The 19,161-nt window shown below is 47.6% G+C and overlaps 1 protein-coding gene across 13 annotated transcripts; it reads right to left on the reverse strand.

The window, feature by feature from the left end:
• Positions 1–921: 921 nt before the first annotated feature.
• On the reverse strand, positions 922–17,953 carry LOC139826667 (S-adenosyl-L-methionine-dependent tRNA 4-demethylwyosine synthase TYW1-like). 13 transcript variants are annotated; one of them, XR_011736817.1, is made up of 9 exons: positions 17,753–17,769; positions 16,014–16,153; positions 11,467–11,621; positions 10,199–10,320; positions 9,562–9,646; positions 8,581–8,775; positions 7,290–7,426; positions 3,599–3,744; positions 1,955–2,403 (listed from the first exon to the last, which is right to left on the reverse strand). XR_011736817.1 is itself a non-coding variant. In XM_071803031.1 (7 exons), exons 4-7 carry the CDS (start codon positions 10,222–10,224, stop codon positions 963–965), a joined length of 363 nt encoding a protein of 120 aa, XP_071659132.1. In that variant the 5' UTR covers positions 10,225–10,320; positions 11,467–11,621; positions 16,014–16,153; positions 17,843–17,952; the 3' UTR covers positions 922–962. The 13 variants fall into 13 exon arrangements, 7 of the variants coding, with proteins under 7 accessions (XP_071659132.1, XP_071659130.1, XP_071659128.1 ...); XR_011736815.1 differs by having other exon boundaries at positions 17,712–17,755; XR_011736818.1 differs by lacking the exon at positions 17,753–17,769 and adding an exon at positions 17,651–17,689.
• Between the last annotated feature and the right edge of the window lie 1,208 nt (positions 17,954–19,161).

Consider the following 19,161-nt stretch of genomic DNA (forward strand, 5'->3'; position numbering starts at 1 on the left):
CTGTGATGCCTCCACGTTAGCCTTGCATTGTTATTTTTTTCCCCAGTCAGTTCCGTTCTTCCCAGCAAAGTGTGAACCAGACCTTATCTTGCAAGTCTTCAGTGTAGTTTGTAGGTGCTTTTGGTAAATATGAGCAGAACTTTACAGCTCCAGATTTTAGCAAAGATTAGTTACAAAGTTTTCTTTTACAGCAAAGATTTTAGCTTCCTAAGTAACATGAAGCAGCAAGTATATTAAAAATCATGCAACCTTATACTTCCAGATAATTCGTTATTTCTAGTATGCATTTGCTTAAGCTAAACGATTGCTATGAAACATAAATTGGGCTCATCCACTGAGCTGTGAGCAGTAAAACCATGGCCATACGGCTGGTTATTCAGCAGAGCGAGCTCAAAGTAGGCTCATCCAGGCTGTCATATTTATAAAATAAAGTTGTTGGCTCATAGTCAAATTGCAGACAGTGGGAAAGGTCTGCACAAGACCCCCTGCACCCACAACCCATTGGTGTTCAGCTGCTGTTCTGCTTCCCTGTGGGTCTCCTGGAAGGAGCTCTTGGCCTGGCTGCAGCCCAGGCCTTTCCCTCCTCTGGAGTCTGAACCAAACTGCCGCTGGGCTGGCTGGAGGGGGTCAAGTGCATCCACCACACCTGGGAACCTGTATCGTTCCTCCTCGTGCACCACAGCTGCCCCGGTCCCTTCCCTGGAGCCAGCCCCAGGATGGACTCCATCCACCCCAGCAGCCTGATCACCACGTGGTCCTCTTGGGAGTCACAGAATCAGAGTGGTTGGGCTGCAGGAGCTCTGCAGATCCCCAGCCCAGCCCTGCTCACACAGGGTCACAGAGCAGATCACACAGGTGGGTCCAGGCGGCTTTGGATGTCTCAGAGAAGGAGACTCCACACCCGCTCTGGGCAGCCTGGGCCAGGCTCTGGCACCTCCCAGCAAACAAGTTTCTGCTCATGTTCACATGGAGCCTCCTGTGTCACGGTTGAGACGGACAAATGGCATAGACCAAGTTCTCTGAGGATAAAAGCAGCAGATGCCATTTATTGCCACAAGTGCATTTTTATACAGTTTTACCAATTCAAGTGTCTCTTCACTATTGGTTACAAGTTACAGCAGTAACATCTCTTTGGCTATTTTTGCTGTCATCAATGTTACTCTTTTACTCCCTTCTCCCTCCCGGGTACATCCTTAACATCTCCGGATACTCCATCACTCCCATCTTTCTCATGGGTAGGCCTTCATATCTTCAAGGCTAATTTTTGTTCCCATGCCCTCCGTCAGGGAATCCACAGACCCACCATAGTCCCACATAACTGTGCACAATATTCCTGCCCTTCCAAAAATAAGCAAAAAATCTCACTCAAAACCCCCCACACCAGAAAGATTTTTATTAGAGAAGTCTCACGATCGTAAGCCCGTATTTTATTAGAGACTTGTCCCAGCTGCCCGCAGAATATTTCATTTTTAGTAGAGATGCAGCGCATCCCCCTCCCCACTCCCCTGGGTATTATTTTTATCAGCTTTTGCTTTATCCCCTCCTATAATGGTTGCTCTGTTCCTTGAGCAATGCTTAGTGCTGTGGAGTCTTGGAAGAAACTTTGAGGGAAAATGCAGCACAGGTATAAAGTATCATTGACTCCAGTGATGTAGTGATTGACGTGGATACCTGCTGGGGACCAAGAAGGTGGGGAGATGCTGGTGGTGGTGACCACGAAAGGAGAAGAAGAACAATGAACATGAAAACTCAAGAAATGAGACCTCCCTGAACCACAGGTGAGATCCCAGAGGAGGAGAGTTGAAGGGCAAAGGAGTTCAGGACAACTGGCAGTTTTTCAAACCCTGTTCAGTGCAAACGGTGCCAATAATAAAGCGAAGATCGCAAGCGTAACAAGAAACCAATCTGGCAGAATCACAGGCTCTTCTGCACCCTTGTGATCCTCCAGCTGAAAATAAAAGGAAAAGCACAAGAAGACAGGGTCATAATCAGAAAGGTCAAGGCAGAAAATCAGATAAAACTAACAAAGGACATCCAAAAGGGCTAACAAGGAAGAGCCCAGACAGGAGTAGGGAGAGGACAGGTCAGAGATATTTAATCTAAATGCAATGTTTTCACTTGGATGGTTAAACCCACACACATACACACCCGGCTGAGCCGCTCACCAGGGTCCGCACCCATCTCACCCCACCGACCACCTTCACATTTCCTCCTAGAAAAGCCTCAGGTTGTTACAGTGCTGGCAGAGCAGCACAGAAAGGCACCAAGACTTCACTTTTACCATTCACAGGGGCATGAATTAGGTGTATTCTCTCATGTCCTGTCCCTCACCCCATCTAGAGGGTTATTTCAAGAGCTCCTGGAAGACAGGCAGGCCCAAAGGTCAAGAAACCAGCAAATAATCTAATCGGAAGGAAACAAGGAAGCTTGGGTCACAATGTATTAATTCTGGAAACAAAAAATAAGCAGATTGAAACACTGGGAGAAGAGATTATTAACTCAGCAGAACAAGGACTGGTGGCTGGAGATGGACAGAGACTCTGAACTTTCAGGCTCAGGTCCTGAGTTTCACAAACCTGCAGTGTCCACTCCTTTAATATCATAAAATTTATATTTCCCTGAAGAATTTAGGCCCTTGAGTCAAGTTACTTAATGAGAAGAAACTTTTGTTTTAATCTATGTTTTCAGTTTCTTCTTAATTTTTTTTTAAAAGACCTCTTTAATTAGCCCTCCTGTTACTCATCTCTTCATTTTGCAGGGCTTACTGTGATTGCTGGCTTTTGGCCACACACTTATTCAGCTCATCCGAACAGAACTTCAGCTGTTGCCTGTAAGTTAGAGCTGAACATCCAAGTACAGGTATAAACACCAGAAAGTTACAGAAGAAGAAATATGAACCAATTTCTTTACAGGATATCTCACTCTGTCTGGTTTGCCGCCTCCTCAGGCGCAAAAATAATAAACCCTATTAATTTAAGTCTTATTTAGCTGTTCCATCTCTCTGCAATAATTGATTGGGCTTTAGACACTCAGCCAGAAAACACAATCAAATCAGGTTTGCCTGGTGAGTGCGCCATAGCAGTGCCAGAAACCCCCAGTCCCCACACTTGCTCTAATTGATTAAAACATTTGGTCACTCGCACATTTCTATACAGACAATTAAGCTAAAGAGACACTACAAACGCAGCAAGACCAGCTGAGAGCAATAATGGATCTTTTCAGTCTATTTTTCTAGGGAGAATTAGGACTTAGCGATGTTGCAGTAACTAAAGCGGGTTTTGTCTCCCCTTTGCTCTGGATGCAGCAGCCTCAGGAGCTCAACGCTGCACAATCGCTGCCTTGCAGGGAACCACACCAACGAATTATCTGCTTTTCCTGCCCTCCAAAAAAGCTGCCACGTGCTAAATCTGCATCTGTTTGGCATCTATCAGGGCTGTAGCACTTCCAGGAATGAGGGGGAAGGGCTCCAGTGCAGAGTCAAGCCACATTTTTTACAAATACCCCCAATTTTCTGAGTCTGTTTGGATGCTGGCTCCGCACGTGCCGCCTGGCACGGGGCCAAAATGTGTCAGTCACAACCAGGCAAACACAACGATACCCAGTTCCCAGGAAAGTGGCTGAACTGCAGCATTTCTTGCCAAAGTGATGCACAGAGAACAAACAGGCTCCTCGGACTCTTCCTCAGAGATCTTGGGGGAGCTGCAGCGGTCGGAAACATTGGCAGAATCTACAAGTGTCAAAAGCCTAAAAGAAGAGATCCAGAAAAAGAAAAAGAATTGCAGCCGCCTTATCTGCAACTTTGTGCACACGAGACAAGAACGGTGAGGCATGACATTTGTATTAAAAACATTTTGCCAACAGTAGATCCAGACTATCACTTCATACGTCTCCAATGGCACAGGTGGTACCTGCTAATAGAAGGTAACGTTTATCCTACCCAGTCACTGGTCCCTGCAGTTCTACATTCAGTCTTGCGTGACTAAGAATCTGCAAACGTGGTTTAAAGCAGAAAGCGTACAGCTAGTCCTGGCTGGAGGATTAGTAAGCTGTGCTGACATGCAACCAGTAGAGAGGAGCGTGGGTATGGAATTCCTGTCTCCCTGCACCAAATCAAATGACCAGCACAGCTCACAGCCACACAGAGGCTGTAACACCCCAACCACAGGGTCTAAAAAAGAAACAACAAGCAGAGAAAGCTTCAGTTCTGCTTTACATCAAGCTTAAGGTGTGCATGATGTGAGACTTGAGATGAGTGTCAAAATTAACCTTTAAGTCTTCCTCCTCAGTAGAGATCTGAGAAGACAGGCAGCTGCAGTGCATATGGAAAATCCAGCAGCTGAAAACCCATTTCACCTGCAGCAGGTCAATAGTCATAGAATCATTTTGGTTGGAAAAGCCCCTCAAGATCAGGGAGTCCAACCATAACCCACGCCTGGCACTGCCCCATGTCCCTGAGAACCTCATTTAAACACCTTTTAAACCCCTCCAGGGATGGTGACTCCAGCACTGCCCTGGGCAGCCTGCTCCAATGCCCCACAGCCCTTTGGGGAAGAAATTGTTCCCCACATCCAACCTCAGCCTCCCCGGTGCAACTTGAGGCCGTTTCCTCTGCTCCTGGCGCTTGTTCCTGGGGAGCAGAGCCCGACCCCCCTGCCTCCAAGCTCCTTTCAGGCAGTTCAGAGATCAGAAGGTCTCCCCTCAGCTCCTGTTCTCCAGCTGAACCCCCCCAGGTCCCTCATGAAGTGGTTTGGGATGGAAGGGACCTTAAAAATCATCTAGTGTCCACCCCCCAGCCATGGGCAGGGACACCTTCCACTGGACCAGGTTGCTGAGCATCCCAACATGGCAAAAAGTCCAGAAGAAAACCCAAAGACACCTTCCGGCACAGATCTCTACACCACCAAAAACTCATTGCAAGAAAAGGCTTGGAAAGCATACACAAAAAGGCATAATTACAAAGGAATGAAGTAGAGCAGTGGTTGAAAAATGCCCAGAAGTCACAAGAAAGACTCAGCCATCCTCCTCCAAAAATGCAGCCACCATGAGCTCGGTTATAGCCCATCTGATGTCACATTGTGCTTCACAAACTCCTCAACGACCTCCAGAGGGCTTTTCTTCTGAGGAGGGAAATACACAGCTGGCAAATCAGTGTGGGTCTACCAAGCAACCTCCACAAAAGCCCTGGGGTTGGAAGCAATGATTGTCTGTTAAAGCTGAAACATTTCGGTGCAGAAAAGGGAGCTTCACAGCAGGAGATCTTTACAGGGGGAAAAAACGTCCCAGTTTCCCGCTGTTTTACAGGAGTGTGCCGGAGCTGAAGGTCAGACACAGCGGCAAATCCATCACCACCGACTTCAGGAGCATTGGCTGGAACACAATTGCTGCACTTGAGCCACCACCCAAAAGAATGTTCTGACTAAAGCGAGAAAATGTCACTGTTGGTGAAAGGAACCTGTTCAAATTATTTCAGCGTTTTATACCAGAATAGAAGTGGAATCCGGGCAGCGGAATTTTTCAGTTTGCCCAAGTGCGACAGGAGAAAACTCCAGTTTCATTCCTAGGGCTGCTCAGTCTTTGAGAAACCCTTGAAAGGCCACCAAGAGCTATTCTTTAGGCTTCCTCTTTCCCTTAAAAGAAAAGAAAGCGCTGTTGAAAAGTATAAAAGGCTTGAGATTTGTGGAAGGGTTTGCTTCCGTGAACTGAAAGCAGGAGTGAGAACATGAGAGGGGATATTACAGGGCTCTACTTGACACGCAAAAATACTGCAGTCGCAAAATGGATGGAAAGCTTGGTCTTTCCGTGATGCTGCTTCAGATCCTTCTCGTCATACAGGAAACTAAGAACACCTTGGACATTTTTAACACGTAGTAAAAGCCTGCTAAGGTCAGTGAAAAATGCAGCTGCTTCAGCAGGCAAGCCAAGCCGAACCTGGTGTCAAGAAAACGAGACTGGCAGAGTTCAGGGCTGGGAATGCCAGGAGCTGTAAGAAATACCAACCTCAACAGCTGAGTAGAAAAGAGCTAAAAGATTGTTAGGATCTGGCTTTTTGCCTAAACCCAGATGCCCATTTTAATCCAAGAGCCCCTTCTGCTTTGCAGCAGGGGACAACAGGAATAACAAAAATTTCCAATACATAAGCGCATAATTTCTTGTCAAACTAAGCCTATGATGGGGTGTCGAACATTTTCACCGGAGGCCACAGCAGCCCCGCAGTTGCATTCAAAGGGCCGAATGTAATTTGAGGATTTGGCCCACAGGGCTTGTGTTTGTTATGTGCATCGTGCTCCTTTATCGCCGACTCTGTCTCGTAACACAAAAGACATACTGGCTTTTCCTCCCTGAAACACAAACATGTATTTGCTTTCCCATCTATCAATAAATCGCCTTCCTTCCACATCAATCTTCCTCTTACTGGACATTCTGGGATTCAAATTGCTCCACCAAAGACGGTAAGATGTGTCACCTAAGTAAAAGATCTAGATGATACTTTCACCTCCATCAGCTAGTACTGAAGAAAAACCAAAATCCTGGACCTTTCACAATAAGCCCCGTGGTAAGTCAGAACGCTTGCTGAGCCTGTCGCAAAACATCTGCCATGAAGATCTCACATTGGTGACCTCCACTAGTGGCAACCACGGCAAACCGTGTCTTACGGAAGTGAGGCCATGGGTATCGACCACACGGCAGCTCATCCCATTTCAATCCCTCCCCCAAATCTACCTGCAAGTTCTTGAGAGCTCCTCTCACCCAGGTGAGATGGAGAAGAGACATCCGTCCCTCAGCCCAAGTAGATTCACTAATTCCTACATTGGCTTCGCCATCCCAGGCTGCTCCCTTGAATTCTTGAATTAGATTCTGGAGGAACTGTTACTCTTTTAGCAACTAATTTGAATGAAAAATACCTATTGCTATAATAAAAGCATTCTGAAACTAATAGACACTGGCAGATCATCTTCTCAGGCCATTTTGTCCATTAACAGCAGCTGTGTCACGCACCTGTGCTGTTAGATTGCCCACAGAAGAATTCGGAAGACCTATGAAGATGTCACATATTTCCTTATTTGCAGAACAGAATCTACAATGATTATTGAAGTGTATCACCACTATCCATATAAAATAAATGAGAGATACTCCATAGATAGTGTGAGGACATCACTATCATCTGTATCACACTTGACTGATGAGTTCTCTGCCCTTACCTGAAGTTTGAGGCCAAACTTTTGCCAAGAGATTTTAGATTTAAAACCCATCACCATCCGCCAGAACAATCCTAAGAAAACAGAACTAACCAGCCACCTCCAAAAACCATCTTCCAACTGCTCTTGGACACTGCACCCAAGAAAAAGACCAGCAAGACAAAATCCCCTCAAAGGGTCCCCACGGGGAGGTTGGGAAGACACAAGAGCGCACGCAGTTCACGTTTGGGCTGCAAAGCAAGCAGAAAAGAAAAATCCAAATAAAACCACAGGATGGGACTCGAGAACAGGTTGTGTCACAGAAGAACCAGTTTCCCGGTCCCAGCTCCCCTGCCAGGGCCAGAGCAACGGGACCCTGGGCTTTCCCCTCACACCCATCTACTCTCCCCACGAAAGGACATCTGGGTTCCTCCAGCGCCCACCACAGCCCAGCCTCATATCCAGCTATCGCTCCCAATAAATCATTTGGCAAATCAAGGAGCGGTTAAAACTAACGATGGTGAACAACCCACCAGAGCACAGGTCTGTGCTGACTTTACAGCAGCAGGGAAGTCTAAAAGACAATCAATATTTTTGTACCCATAAAATAAGAGGACACTGAAGGAATATCTGTGGAGTCACACTGGGGGTTTGTTTGGGGTTTTTGCTGCTCTTGGTTTTAGTTTGGTTTTTTTTTTTGGTTGTTTTGTTTGTTTGGGCCCATTTTGGTTTTGGTTGAGTGCCTTTTTTTCCCCCAGTCATCTTTCCTATGAGAACAGCAGCTTGAGCCTCCCTCTAAGGCTGAAGAAAGATTTAAATGTACTTCCTGGGAAAAAGAAAACCACACAAAAAACCCACCACCCAAACTTTGAGCCCAGCAGGAACTGTTTCAAGCAGCTACAAGCAACTGCAGAAACAAATAAGAACGTGTTAGGCTGTACCTACTAATCACCACAGGAGACACTAATATGAAAAGTGCTTCTATCTGCATTTTAGTTCCTGACACCTACCTGAACAGATTAAATTACTAAAGCGTTCACACAGCAAAATGGAAGCACTGCAAATAGAACCCAGCCAAATACCTGAACCATCAGCCTCTCTCCAGCTCTGTGTTGCTTGCAGGCACTTAGTTTGTGCTGTATTTGTATTTTTATGCAAGACTGAACACTGATGGAAAGGGAATCAGCATTTTCTCAGGCTGCAAGATTGGCTAACAACCTCCTTTCCCATTTCAAGGGGCAGCACACTTGCTTCAAAACTGCACTGCCTGTGCCCTAAACCCAGTCCACACAAAGGCTGCAAATCTCACACAAGCTACCAGTTATCATTCAGTTTTGGAGCATTTTGGGAAGCTCAGCCTTTCAGCGGAGCAGAAACTTCAGAAAGGTGCAGAGCAGATACTTACAGTGTTGTAATGATCGACATAAACCGCATTTCCCAAGCCAAACACAGCGTATCTCAGGCCTTTCAGATACGTTTTCCCAAAGCGAAAGTCACGCGCTGCCTCTTCTAACCCCTTGCAGAACCACGCTGCACTCTCGGTTGGCTGCCCGTCAGTGTACGTAGCTACCAAGAACACACAAACGTTCCTGCCGGTTGTCTAATAATATCAAGAGAATAGAAGAGATCGGTGCATTTCTCAGAACGCTTCCCATTAGTAAGACAACTGGAACACATGGGGAGTTGGAAGAAGTTAAAAGATGAGGTTTTTTCTAAGTGGGATTTTGGTGTGGGATGCTGCAGGTGATAACCCCAACAGTGGCGAACGGCCATCCCCCCTGCAGAGACGCCTTAAATTAGCCAGGAGAGATCAAACTGTCTGTCTGCTGCTTCACAGAGGTGGTACAAGAGAACAGAACATCTCCCTTCCCCACCCCAATCGACAGCTTCTTGAGCAGACTCTTGCAGCAATCAAGTTTCTCACTGATTCAAAAAAACAACTATCAATATTCACAGAAGAAAAATGCCTCAAGGATTACTCCATCTAAATATGACCAGCAAGGAGTTTTTAGCTTATGAGCCTGTGAAGGCTGCAAATTGTCACCATCTGCTTGTTCTGGCTTTGAACCCTTCCCTGGGGATACAGAGACAGAACAGAGGGACCTGGTGCAACCGCTCTCACTGAACTCACACCTGAGTTACAGAACCAGCTCATACCAAGTCACTGTCACCATCAAAATACTCTAGGCAATCCTCTCCTAGGAATATTCAAAATTTAGGTGTTTTCTGCTGAGGGTTGATGGGCTACACTTATACAGAAGGGAAGCGATTTTTAACACACAGCATGGGAATTTCCAGAATAATAGGAGAGAAATACAAGGGGAAAAGAGCCTTCGCAACACAAGGAAAAGCTTTTCTTTATTAGTCATATTTATAAGGTACTTACCTCCTCTGGATCATAATCTCCCATGCTGATGACTTCCACAGGCAAACAAAGTGAAATAACGGCTTCAGCCAGACCTCTGGCAAACCTCCAAAAAAAAAAAAAAATAGGAATTTATCAATTGCTTCAACCCAAGCATGGTAGCGACCAAACAACCCCCCACACGCCCAGTCACAAGACACCTCCCACAACAGAAAGAACAAAGACATCCGAGAACTGGACACTGGACCTAGAATTCCTCATGTTAAGAAAAAAAAAAATCAAGTATATTGGCTGCAAGAAGAGAGTGACGTGAATTTTAATGACTAATGATTTCACATTTACACACACCATTTTTTTCAAAAGCACCTAAACCAGTACTTGTCTCTGAGAAGACCCGCTCACAACTACGGGTACGGCAAGAGTAAACTTTAAACTTCATCATCAATGTCTCTACTGCATGCGCCATTTAAAGCAAGTAGAAAAAAATGTTATTTTTACATAATTTTACGTTATCTTTCATGTTGGGCAATGACTTCTCATGAGCTAATGAACTTTCTGATGTTTACACTGTGCAATACTTCTAAGGCAAGCAACAGACTTGAGTCTCAATATTTCAAATTACTTCATGTAGGTGGGGAAAAAAAAAAGTAACTGATACCTTTGCTGTGCCAGTCTGAGACCCATAGAAAATCTTTACTTTGCCTCCAGGGTGGCTGATCCATTTACGAGTTTGTCTTCTATTCCTTCAGAAGAAGCTGGATTCCCATTGGATTTTTCACCCTAAGAAACAAGCACCACTTCTCATTCAATCCCTTTTCAAAGTGATGTTAACCCCATTCTCCCAAAACCACTTAAAACACCTATCCTGTGAACAGACTCTCAGCACTAATTAAATGAGGCTATCAAAGCATTTTAGCTTCTCACACCCAGAGAAAGACACAACCACGTCTCTGAACTAGGCCACGCTCCAATAAACTCAGGTCACACGCAGCCGGATCCAGCTGAACGCAGGAACCTCCCAACTCGCGCAGCAGAACTTTGCTCACCTGCGCAAGGAGCTTTTACCATCCTGAACAGCCTAATCCCACTCCCGTCCTAAAACCAGCCCAACCTCATCAGTAACATCAATGGAAAGAGGAACCCGAGAACTCCAGCACAAGTAGAGTGATTGATTTGCAGTGACAGAGCAACCCAGGCTGACACGATCTCTCAGTAACGACGGGAGAAGCGTTCAGCAGAGAGCTGCTCCAACATCAGAGCAACGAGGGCACCGAGTCACCCACAAACATGAGACCGTCCAGGCTGCGGATTATAACCCTCAGGTGCACTGAACTGTAAGGAACGTTCAAGGAAGAAACGTTGTTTTCACAAAACTGGGGAGCTGGCACCTGACCCCAGCGAGGGAAGGGACCGAGACACATCAGACTGTGAATCCTGAATGTAAAACAAAATCTCTTCAAACTAATCCCAGAATGCAAACTGACACCTGTATTTACAAGTTAATCTAGAGGGAAGGACGGCCAAAGAGCCAGGAACCCATTTTTAAATAGATCAATAAGGGAAAGGGTGTTGTTCGGATTAGATGAATGAAATACGTAAACTGAGGCAGGTGTCGGGTGCTCTGTAAACCCTGAAGAACCGACCAGTGGGCAACAGGGGAGGGAAATTGCACCCAGGGTTTGGGGGGATATAAACGGGGGCTTTTTGCCCTATTATGCGTGCCTGCCTTTAGGGAGAACACCCGGTCTTGCAAAATCATTAACAAAATGTGCTTTGCTGAGAGATCCTGCCTGGGCCTGTTCTATTGGCAAGGTGATCGTTTCCTACACGACCACACCTGGGCTCCGCAGTGACCCACGGGGGGGCCCACAGTGGGGCAGCACGTGTCACTGCACCAGTGGGGACCGTCACCCGGCAGCCACTCGCCTCCACACGCAGATTTCGGGGCCTTCTTGGACAAAAGCACTTCCATCTTCCCTTGCCTTCTTTCTGGTTTTGGTGGTGAGGAACTGAACGATGATCCAAATGCTGATCCCAATGATACAGGGAATTGACCTTCTCCCCTGGAGAAGTTGTAGAAACTGAGGGCAACAGAAAGTAGAAATTTGGAAAGGTTGTTAGATGAAGCTTGGAGAGTATTCAGTAACAGGGACAAGGAAGATTCTTGAAAGGATAAGTAAGTATGGAACTGAAGAGGTTGGAAGGCTTTGAAAGCCTTTAGAGAGAAGTCAGTATATATGTTGGGAAAATGAACGTTGGGGAAGGTACAGAGGAAGTAGGCAGAGAGAGAAACAGACAGTAGCAAGTTTTGAAAAAGACTGATGGGAACCTGGAATGAACAGAAACAAGTGGAATTTTTGGTGGATTGACAACAAGTAACAATTACATAGTAGGTAAAGGGAGTCACTGGCCAAAGTGAACGGGCATATTTTTGTGAACCTTTGAAATACAAATTGGGTAAACAAGTAGGTATTGATAAATTTCTATATATGTCCAATTCCTTCCAACCTTTTTGGGAGAAGGAATTTGGCCAGTAATAGAGAAATTAATACAAGTCAGGTTATAAACAGAATAATAAAGGACCTCTACCCAGTGGTAGCAAACACCTTTCTGACTGTATTAACTCTAATTTGATTTGGCTTACTGTTTTAGATTTGAAAGATGCCTTTTTGCCTCTCTCTCCGTGAAGCCAGCCAGACAATATTTATGTAAAACCCAGCTCACCTGGATGGTGTTGCCACAAGGATTTAAAAACAGCCCAACAGTACTAGGAAATCAGCTCGCTAAAGATCTTGAATCTTGGGAAGCCCCATCTGATGAAGGACAGATGCAACAATATGTGGATGATCGCTACCAGGACACAGAAGACATGCATAACCTGAACTGTAAGCTTATTGAACTTTGGGGGCTCCAAGGATACCAGGTATCACAGAAGACAGCCCAGATGATACAGCAACTCATGAGTAACTCATTTGGGCTATGAAATCAGCGTAGGGCAGAGGACCCTGGGCCAGGCTCGAAAGGAGGCCGTATGCCAAACATCAAAGCCTCAAACTGTAAAAGAATTACGGACCCTTCTTGGGCATGACAGAGTGGTGCCGGTTGTGGATTTATAATTATGGATTGTTTGTCAAGCCACTGTATGTGCCAGCAGCCACAGATCAGGAACACCTGCAATGGAATAAAGGAGCTACACGAGCCTTTGAAGAACTTGGTAAGGCTTTGACAGCGCCTGCTCTAGGACTCCCAGGTGTGAGTAAACCATTTTTTCTATTCTCTCACGAGAAGCAGGGAATAGCCTTGGGTACACTGGCACAGGATCTTGGCCCGTACCGACGAGCAGCGGCCTATTTCTCCAGACAATTAGATGCAACTGCAAAAGGGTGGCCGGGATGCCCGCGGGCAGTTGCTGCAGCGGTACTGAACATACAGGAGGCCCGGAAATTTACCAGGGGTCAGAAAATGGTTGTGCTGGTATCCCACACGGTGCCTACAGTTCTAAAAGAAAAAGGGGGACGTTGGCTTTCCCCACAAAGATTTCTCAAATATCAAGCTAAATCATCCTCACTAACACTGTCAAGCCAGCTTCTTTCCTCAGTGACAACATTGGAAAACCAGTTCATCATAATTGCCTGGAAACCATTGAAACAACATAATCCAGCCAAGCAGATCTAAAGGACATAGGATTATGGAGAACACTGAGAACTGCCTTACGGACGAAAGCAGCAATATCCTGAACGGTGAAAGGCACGCTGGTTATGCTATAACTACTAGCCATGAAGTGATGGAATCTGGACCTCTGTCTGAAAGTACTTCAGCACAAAAGGCAGAAATAATCGCCCTTACCTGTGCTCTGGAACTAGCCGAAGGTAAAACTGTGAACGTTTATATGGACTCTAAGTATGCTTTCAGGGTCGTGCACGGAACAATTTGGAAAGAAGAAGGACTCTTGAACTCTCAAGGCACACATATCAAACGTGCAGGAGAAATATCGGCAGCTCAACTTCCTAAGAAGGTGGCAATCATGCATATCCAGGCGCACCAGAAAGCGAGCTCGGAATTGGAAAAAAGGAAATGAGCTGGTGGACAGGGAGGCAAAACTGGTGCCTAAGCAAAAGGTAAAAGTGGAAAGTGCCCTAGTCCCCGACGGGCAGGTTATTTCAGAAGGTAAGCCAGAATATACTAAGGAAGACCAGAAACTTAGTATAGATTTAGAGGAATCATATCATGAGGAAGGGTGGGCTCACGCCCCACAAGAGAAAACTTATTGTTACCTCCTATTTAGTTTGCCCTTTAGTAGCAGAAACATTATACGAACATTTGATCAAAAATAGTAACTACAAATTGGTACACTACTGTAAGACAGGTGACACAGCAACGCGCTCTTTGCCTCCAGACTAATCCTAAGAATATACCTAAGCTAGAAATGGGTCAAATTGGGAAAGGAAACGGACCTGGGCAATAATGGTAAATTGATTTTTCGGAACTCCCAAGAAAAGGGGGGTGCTGATATTGGTTGGTACTAACTGATACCTTTTCAGGTTGGCCAGAAGCACTCCCTACCAGAACAGCAAAAGCTCGGGAGGTAACTAAAACATGAGCACAAGAAACAATACCAAGGCTTGGTGTTCCAGCTGATATATCCTCTGATAAAGGGCCACATTTTAAATCAAAAATTGTACAGCAAATCAGTCAGCACTTGAGAATAGACTGGCAACTACATACACCTTATCATTCTTCCTCCAGTGGCCAGGTAGAAAGAAAAAAAAAAAGATGAAGTGAGTCATCTAATTGAACAACAAATTGTAAATCTGGGGCAGGAGGCAAATTTGGCTTGGTCTCAATCTTCACCTTTGTCCCTCTTGCATATGAACAAGGCCAAGGGCAAAGAAGGGTTAAATCCTTTTGAAATCCTGGATGGGAGACCCTATAGTGTACAGAAGGGGATGTCTGCACAAGAAGGGGATGAAATTATGACTTTTTATATGGTTATATTGCGTAAACAACTTAACAAAATTGGGAAGAGTGTTTGGAACTTGGAGTAGGGGTCTGGATGGGCCAGTACATAACATCCAATTGGGCGATTATGTGTCTGTGAAGTCTCTTGCAGAAAAGGACTTTGGAATCACAACAGGAAGCCCATTTCAAGTCCTCCTGGCATCCTTCACTGCTACCAAGATTAAAGAACGGAATGCCCGAATCCATCATTCTAGAGTGAAGAAAGTCTGCAAAGCACCACGAAGGGTAACCCAGGCGCAACCTGGAAAATGCCGTTTCTTACGGTCATAACCCTAGCACACGGATGGGACGAAAATTGCCATGAGCAAGATCTGAATAAAACCATGGGGGAACGCTTTAAATTGGTGCTTTGGAATCAAAACCATCAGAGTGTATATATTACATTGCCCACTTCCGCAGAAGAAAGCTTTACATTTGTAGTAATTAACCAAAACCTTTCTGAAATTCTATCAAAGAAATTAGGTTATGTCCACCCTGACATGTTTTGGTCCTTCTGGACCTTCTGGGTAACCTTTTGGTCCCTTTGGTCCTTCTGGGTGACCAACCCAAACGGCACTTCCTACCTCAGCAAGAAGAAACCCGAAAGAGAAGACAAATGCTACAGCTGCAGTGAGCGGGGTCACCACGCCAAAGAACGCAAGCTCCCGTCGCAGCCCAGAAGATGCCATTCCTGCCGGAGCACCAGCCACATGGCTGTCAGCTGCCCCCAAAGAGCTCAGCAGCGCAGAAGACAAACACCAGGAGCCTGACTTTTGCATTAACATTAAAAATCTGTTGAAGGATAGAGATGGGTTTTCTCAGGTAGAAGTAGCCTTCTTACCTGCGGCCAGAGAAAACATAGACAATCATCACATTAGTAAAAGAATTTACTAACCTCTTAGCAAAGGGGGGAATGATACAGGGAACTGACAATTAACTAATTAACACTTGACACTTAAGGAACTAACCCTACCCCACATCACTAAAGACACTTAGAGAGCTAACCCTTTAACCCACATCACTATTGCCTAGCCTTGTTTAACTCTGTGTAACTTATTGTACGAAAAACAGGACTTCACTGACGCCTTGCAAAGATCACAATCCTCGGGTGCATCCTTGGGTGAACTAGATTACAGAAACTTGGACACAGTTTTAACCAACTCAGCAGTCTGAGACCCAACCAACTCATCACACTGGACCAAAGGTGATCGGGTACAGAGAAGAGGACCCGGGGTCACGATCACTGCGCAGCTGCAACCAGGAGGAGCCGGAGACTCTGGAAATGGTCTCCTGAACTCATTGCAATAAGAACCGCCTTCTCGGGGACAGGTTATGAATATGTACAGGTGTTCCTAAAACTTCCGTGAATATGTAACGCTTTACTGCATTTAACCAAGCTCACAGCTACTGTAATTTTACACACGTATTAGGTGAAATGATTCCCCGTGTGTCCGGCATCGTACCTAAATACATACCTTCCTTATAACCTCAAGGGTTGTAAGGTCATTCCACGCCTCACCAACAGCAACAACAGAATCAACGTAAAGTCTGTGCAGCCATAAGGACACCAGGGAAGTATAGAAGAAGTTCCACGTATCCATTGAGACATCTAGATCTGGAATAAATAACAGATTTAGCGAAAGCAGATTCCTACAGGATGAATTCAGTGTAAGCACACAAGAAAAATAATCATACAGGTTCTGTTCTAAGGAAAGGCAGAAAATACTTTTGTGCTGTGCAAGTGCCTGAAAGTAAAGAGTCCTTGCAAAACGTTCGCTGGCCTTAGTTTTGCGCGGACCTGACACAGGCAGATCTCTGGAGCTAAAAAGCTCCATGTCAGGGGAGAAATCACTGCCACAGAGGCTGCTGCCGAACACAGCCCTTGCTTGTGTACATGAGACACCACACTGGTTACAACAACAGCTTCGACCCAGACTTTCAAGGCCAGACTAAAACCTGGAAACCTTCAAAGTACTTTTTCAGAATTCTATCATGTGGGTGACGGTTGGTTCAGAACAACCCACACTGTTCTGAACCAACTTAAAAATTCAGGGTACATAACGCTGCAGCCAGGAGTGCACCTGTGCAGTCACCGACACTACCTAGCTCAGAAAAAAAAAAAGCATTTAAGAGTTTAAATAAGGTTTGTTTGCAACACTGATGGACTGAGGAACGCAGATGACAGCCTCCTGCTGTTATCCACAGTCCTCTTGGATCTTGTTTCTGCAGACGTGAGACGAGCTCAGAAACCGAGCATTTCCAAGAGGCTGGAAGCTTTGCTAACTTATTTTTCCCCTGGGCTGTTACTAATGCTAAAAAAGCTTCTTTCCCCCTCACCCCTCCACAATTAATACTGAACCCCAAAAAAGAAAAGAGCCGAGGGGCTCCCAGGCCCGTTCAGCAGCTCATCCTGTGCCTCCAGCACGACTGGTTTATGTGGGCAGCCCACAGGGGTGGGTTTTACCCCTCCAGGGGGCTCCAGAAACCTGCAGCAGCCCAAGTACCCCACACCCTGTGCCCACCCCAGCACGCGCCATCCTGCACCCCCAGCCCATCCCTCCCGTGTTCACCCACCCCTCTAACCCCCCATACAAACCCCTCACACTGACCCCCACATCCCACACCCCAGTAACTGCCTCAGAACCACCCCCCCCAGTTATTACCCCTTCACATACCCCCAGATATCACCCCCCCACACACACACACACACATTTTCCCGCCCCGTGGTTATTACCCTTCCCCCCTCACACACACACACTCCCAGTTATTACCCCCACACACACACACTCTCCCCACCTCAACATCATTACACCCCCAGTTATCACCCCCCACCCTACAGCTATCACCCACCCCCCCATGGCTATTATTCACACACACAGTTATTGCCCCCTCCATAGTTATTACCCACACCCACCCCTCACAGCCCCCCCAGTTATTACCCCCACACACTTCTCCCCTCCCCACAATTATTGCCCCCAAGGGTTATTACTCTTCCCTCCCTCACACCCCCCGCCCCCCCAGCCCAGTTATTACCTTCACACACAGTTATTACCCCACACACACCCCTCCGGGGTTATCACTCACCCCGCCGCTATCAACCCCCCACACCCACCCTCCTCTCATGGTCATTACTCCGCCCCTCACACACACCCCTTCCCCCGCCCCGTTATTACCACTGGCCCTCAGAGTTATTTAGCCCAAACCCTACGGTCACCCCTTAGAGTCCTCACAGGTTCACGCCCCTCACGGTTATTCCTCCCCCCATACACCGCAAGCTCCCCAGACCCCCGCCCCTTCCGGCCACCGTTTCCCGCCGGACGGTTCTTGCTGGCGCTCCTGGGGGCGGCGGCCACCAATGGGAAGGCAGCGTGAGGCGGCCCCTCGGCCGTGGCGCAGCGGCGGCCGGCGCCGTGTCCGTCTTCACCCCCACCAACCAGGGGGAAAGCGCCGGGAAGCGCTTCGGGATCGCCTGTTACCGCAACAAGGCCATGGGATGGCGCAGCGGAGCGTGAGTGCCGGCCCGGGGCCTGCCCGAGGGCGGGAGGGAGGCCGGCCGGCCGACCCGTGTGGGGCGCAGGCCCGTGTGGGGCGCAGGCCCGTGTGGGGCGCAGGCCCGTGTGGGGCGCAGGCCCGTGTGGGGCCCGGCTGGGGGGGGCTTGTGTGGACCTCCCTTGGACACTCTGAAGAGCAGAGGGGCCCTGCAGAGGGACCGGGACAAATTGCAGAGCTGGGCAATCACCAAGCACATGAAGTTCAACAAGAGCAAGTGCCGGATCCTGCACCTGAGCCAACCCCGGCTGTACAGACAGACTGGGGGACAAGGTGCTGGAGAGCAGCTCCATGGAGAGGGATCGGGGGTTCTGGTGGACGGCAAGTTGAACGTGAGCCACCGGTGTCCCTGGAGCCAAGAGGGCCCCGTGTCCTGGTGCACCCAGCACAGCACGGCCAGGCGGGCAGGGGGGGATTGTCCCGCTCTACTCTGCGCTGGGGCGGCCTCACCTGGAGCATCCACTGTGTGCAAGGCTGGGGACAAAGGAGACAAAGCTACTGCAGCGTGTCCAGAGGAGGCTGCGAAGCTGGTGAAGGTTTGGAGGGGAAGCCGGATGAGCAGCGGCTGAAGTCCCTGGGTTTGTTCAGCTGGAGCAGAGCAGACTGAGGGCAGAGCTCATGGGCTGCAGGTTCCTCAGCAGGAGCAGGAGGGGCAGGGCTGAGCTCTTCTCTGTGACAGTGACAGAGCCCGGGGAATGGCAGAAGATGTGCCAGGGAGGGTCAGTGGGACATGAGGAAAAGGTTCTTCACCCAGACGTGCTGGACACTGAACAGGCTCCCAGGGATGTGTCACGGCCCCAAGCCTGGCAGTGTTCAAGGAGAGACTGGACAATGTCCTCAGGCACACGAGGTGACCTGTGGGGTTTCCTGTGCAGGGACGGGAGTTGGACTCCGTGATCCTGGTGGCACTGGGGGAGCTGGGAAGGCCCCTTTCAAGCCAAACTATTCTGTGATCCGTGTAGGTGCCTTCCAAGTCAGCACATTCTGTGATTCTATGACCCAGTTTTGTGGGGCAGCCCCGTGTGGGCACCCAGCTGTGGCAGGGGAGAGGCCCAGGTGGGGCCTGGCTGTGGA

The sequence above is a fragment of the Patagioenas fasciata genome (assembly GCF_037038585.1).
Source record: "Patagioenas fasciata isolate bPatFas1 chromosome 19 unlocalized genomic scaffold, bPatFas1.hap1 SUPER_19_unloc_2, whole genome shotgun sequence".
In the NCBI taxonomy this organism is placed as follows: Eukaryota; Metazoa; Chordata; class Aves; order Columbiformes; family Columbidae; genus Patagioenas; species Patagioenas fasciata.

Coding starts and splice junctions, on each gene's coding strand:
- LOC139826667 (XM_071803029.1), bottom strand. CDS start 10,224: ATGGGTCTCAGACTGGCACAGCAAAG. Junction 9,647..10,198: donor CTCAGACTGGCACAGCAAAG/GTATCAGTTACT, acceptor TTTTTTTTGGAG/GTTTGCCAGAGGTCTGGCTG. Junction 1,949..8,580: donor ATGTCGATCATTACAACACT/GTAAGTATCTGC, acceptor TTTTATTTTCAG/CTGGAGGATCACAAGGGTGC.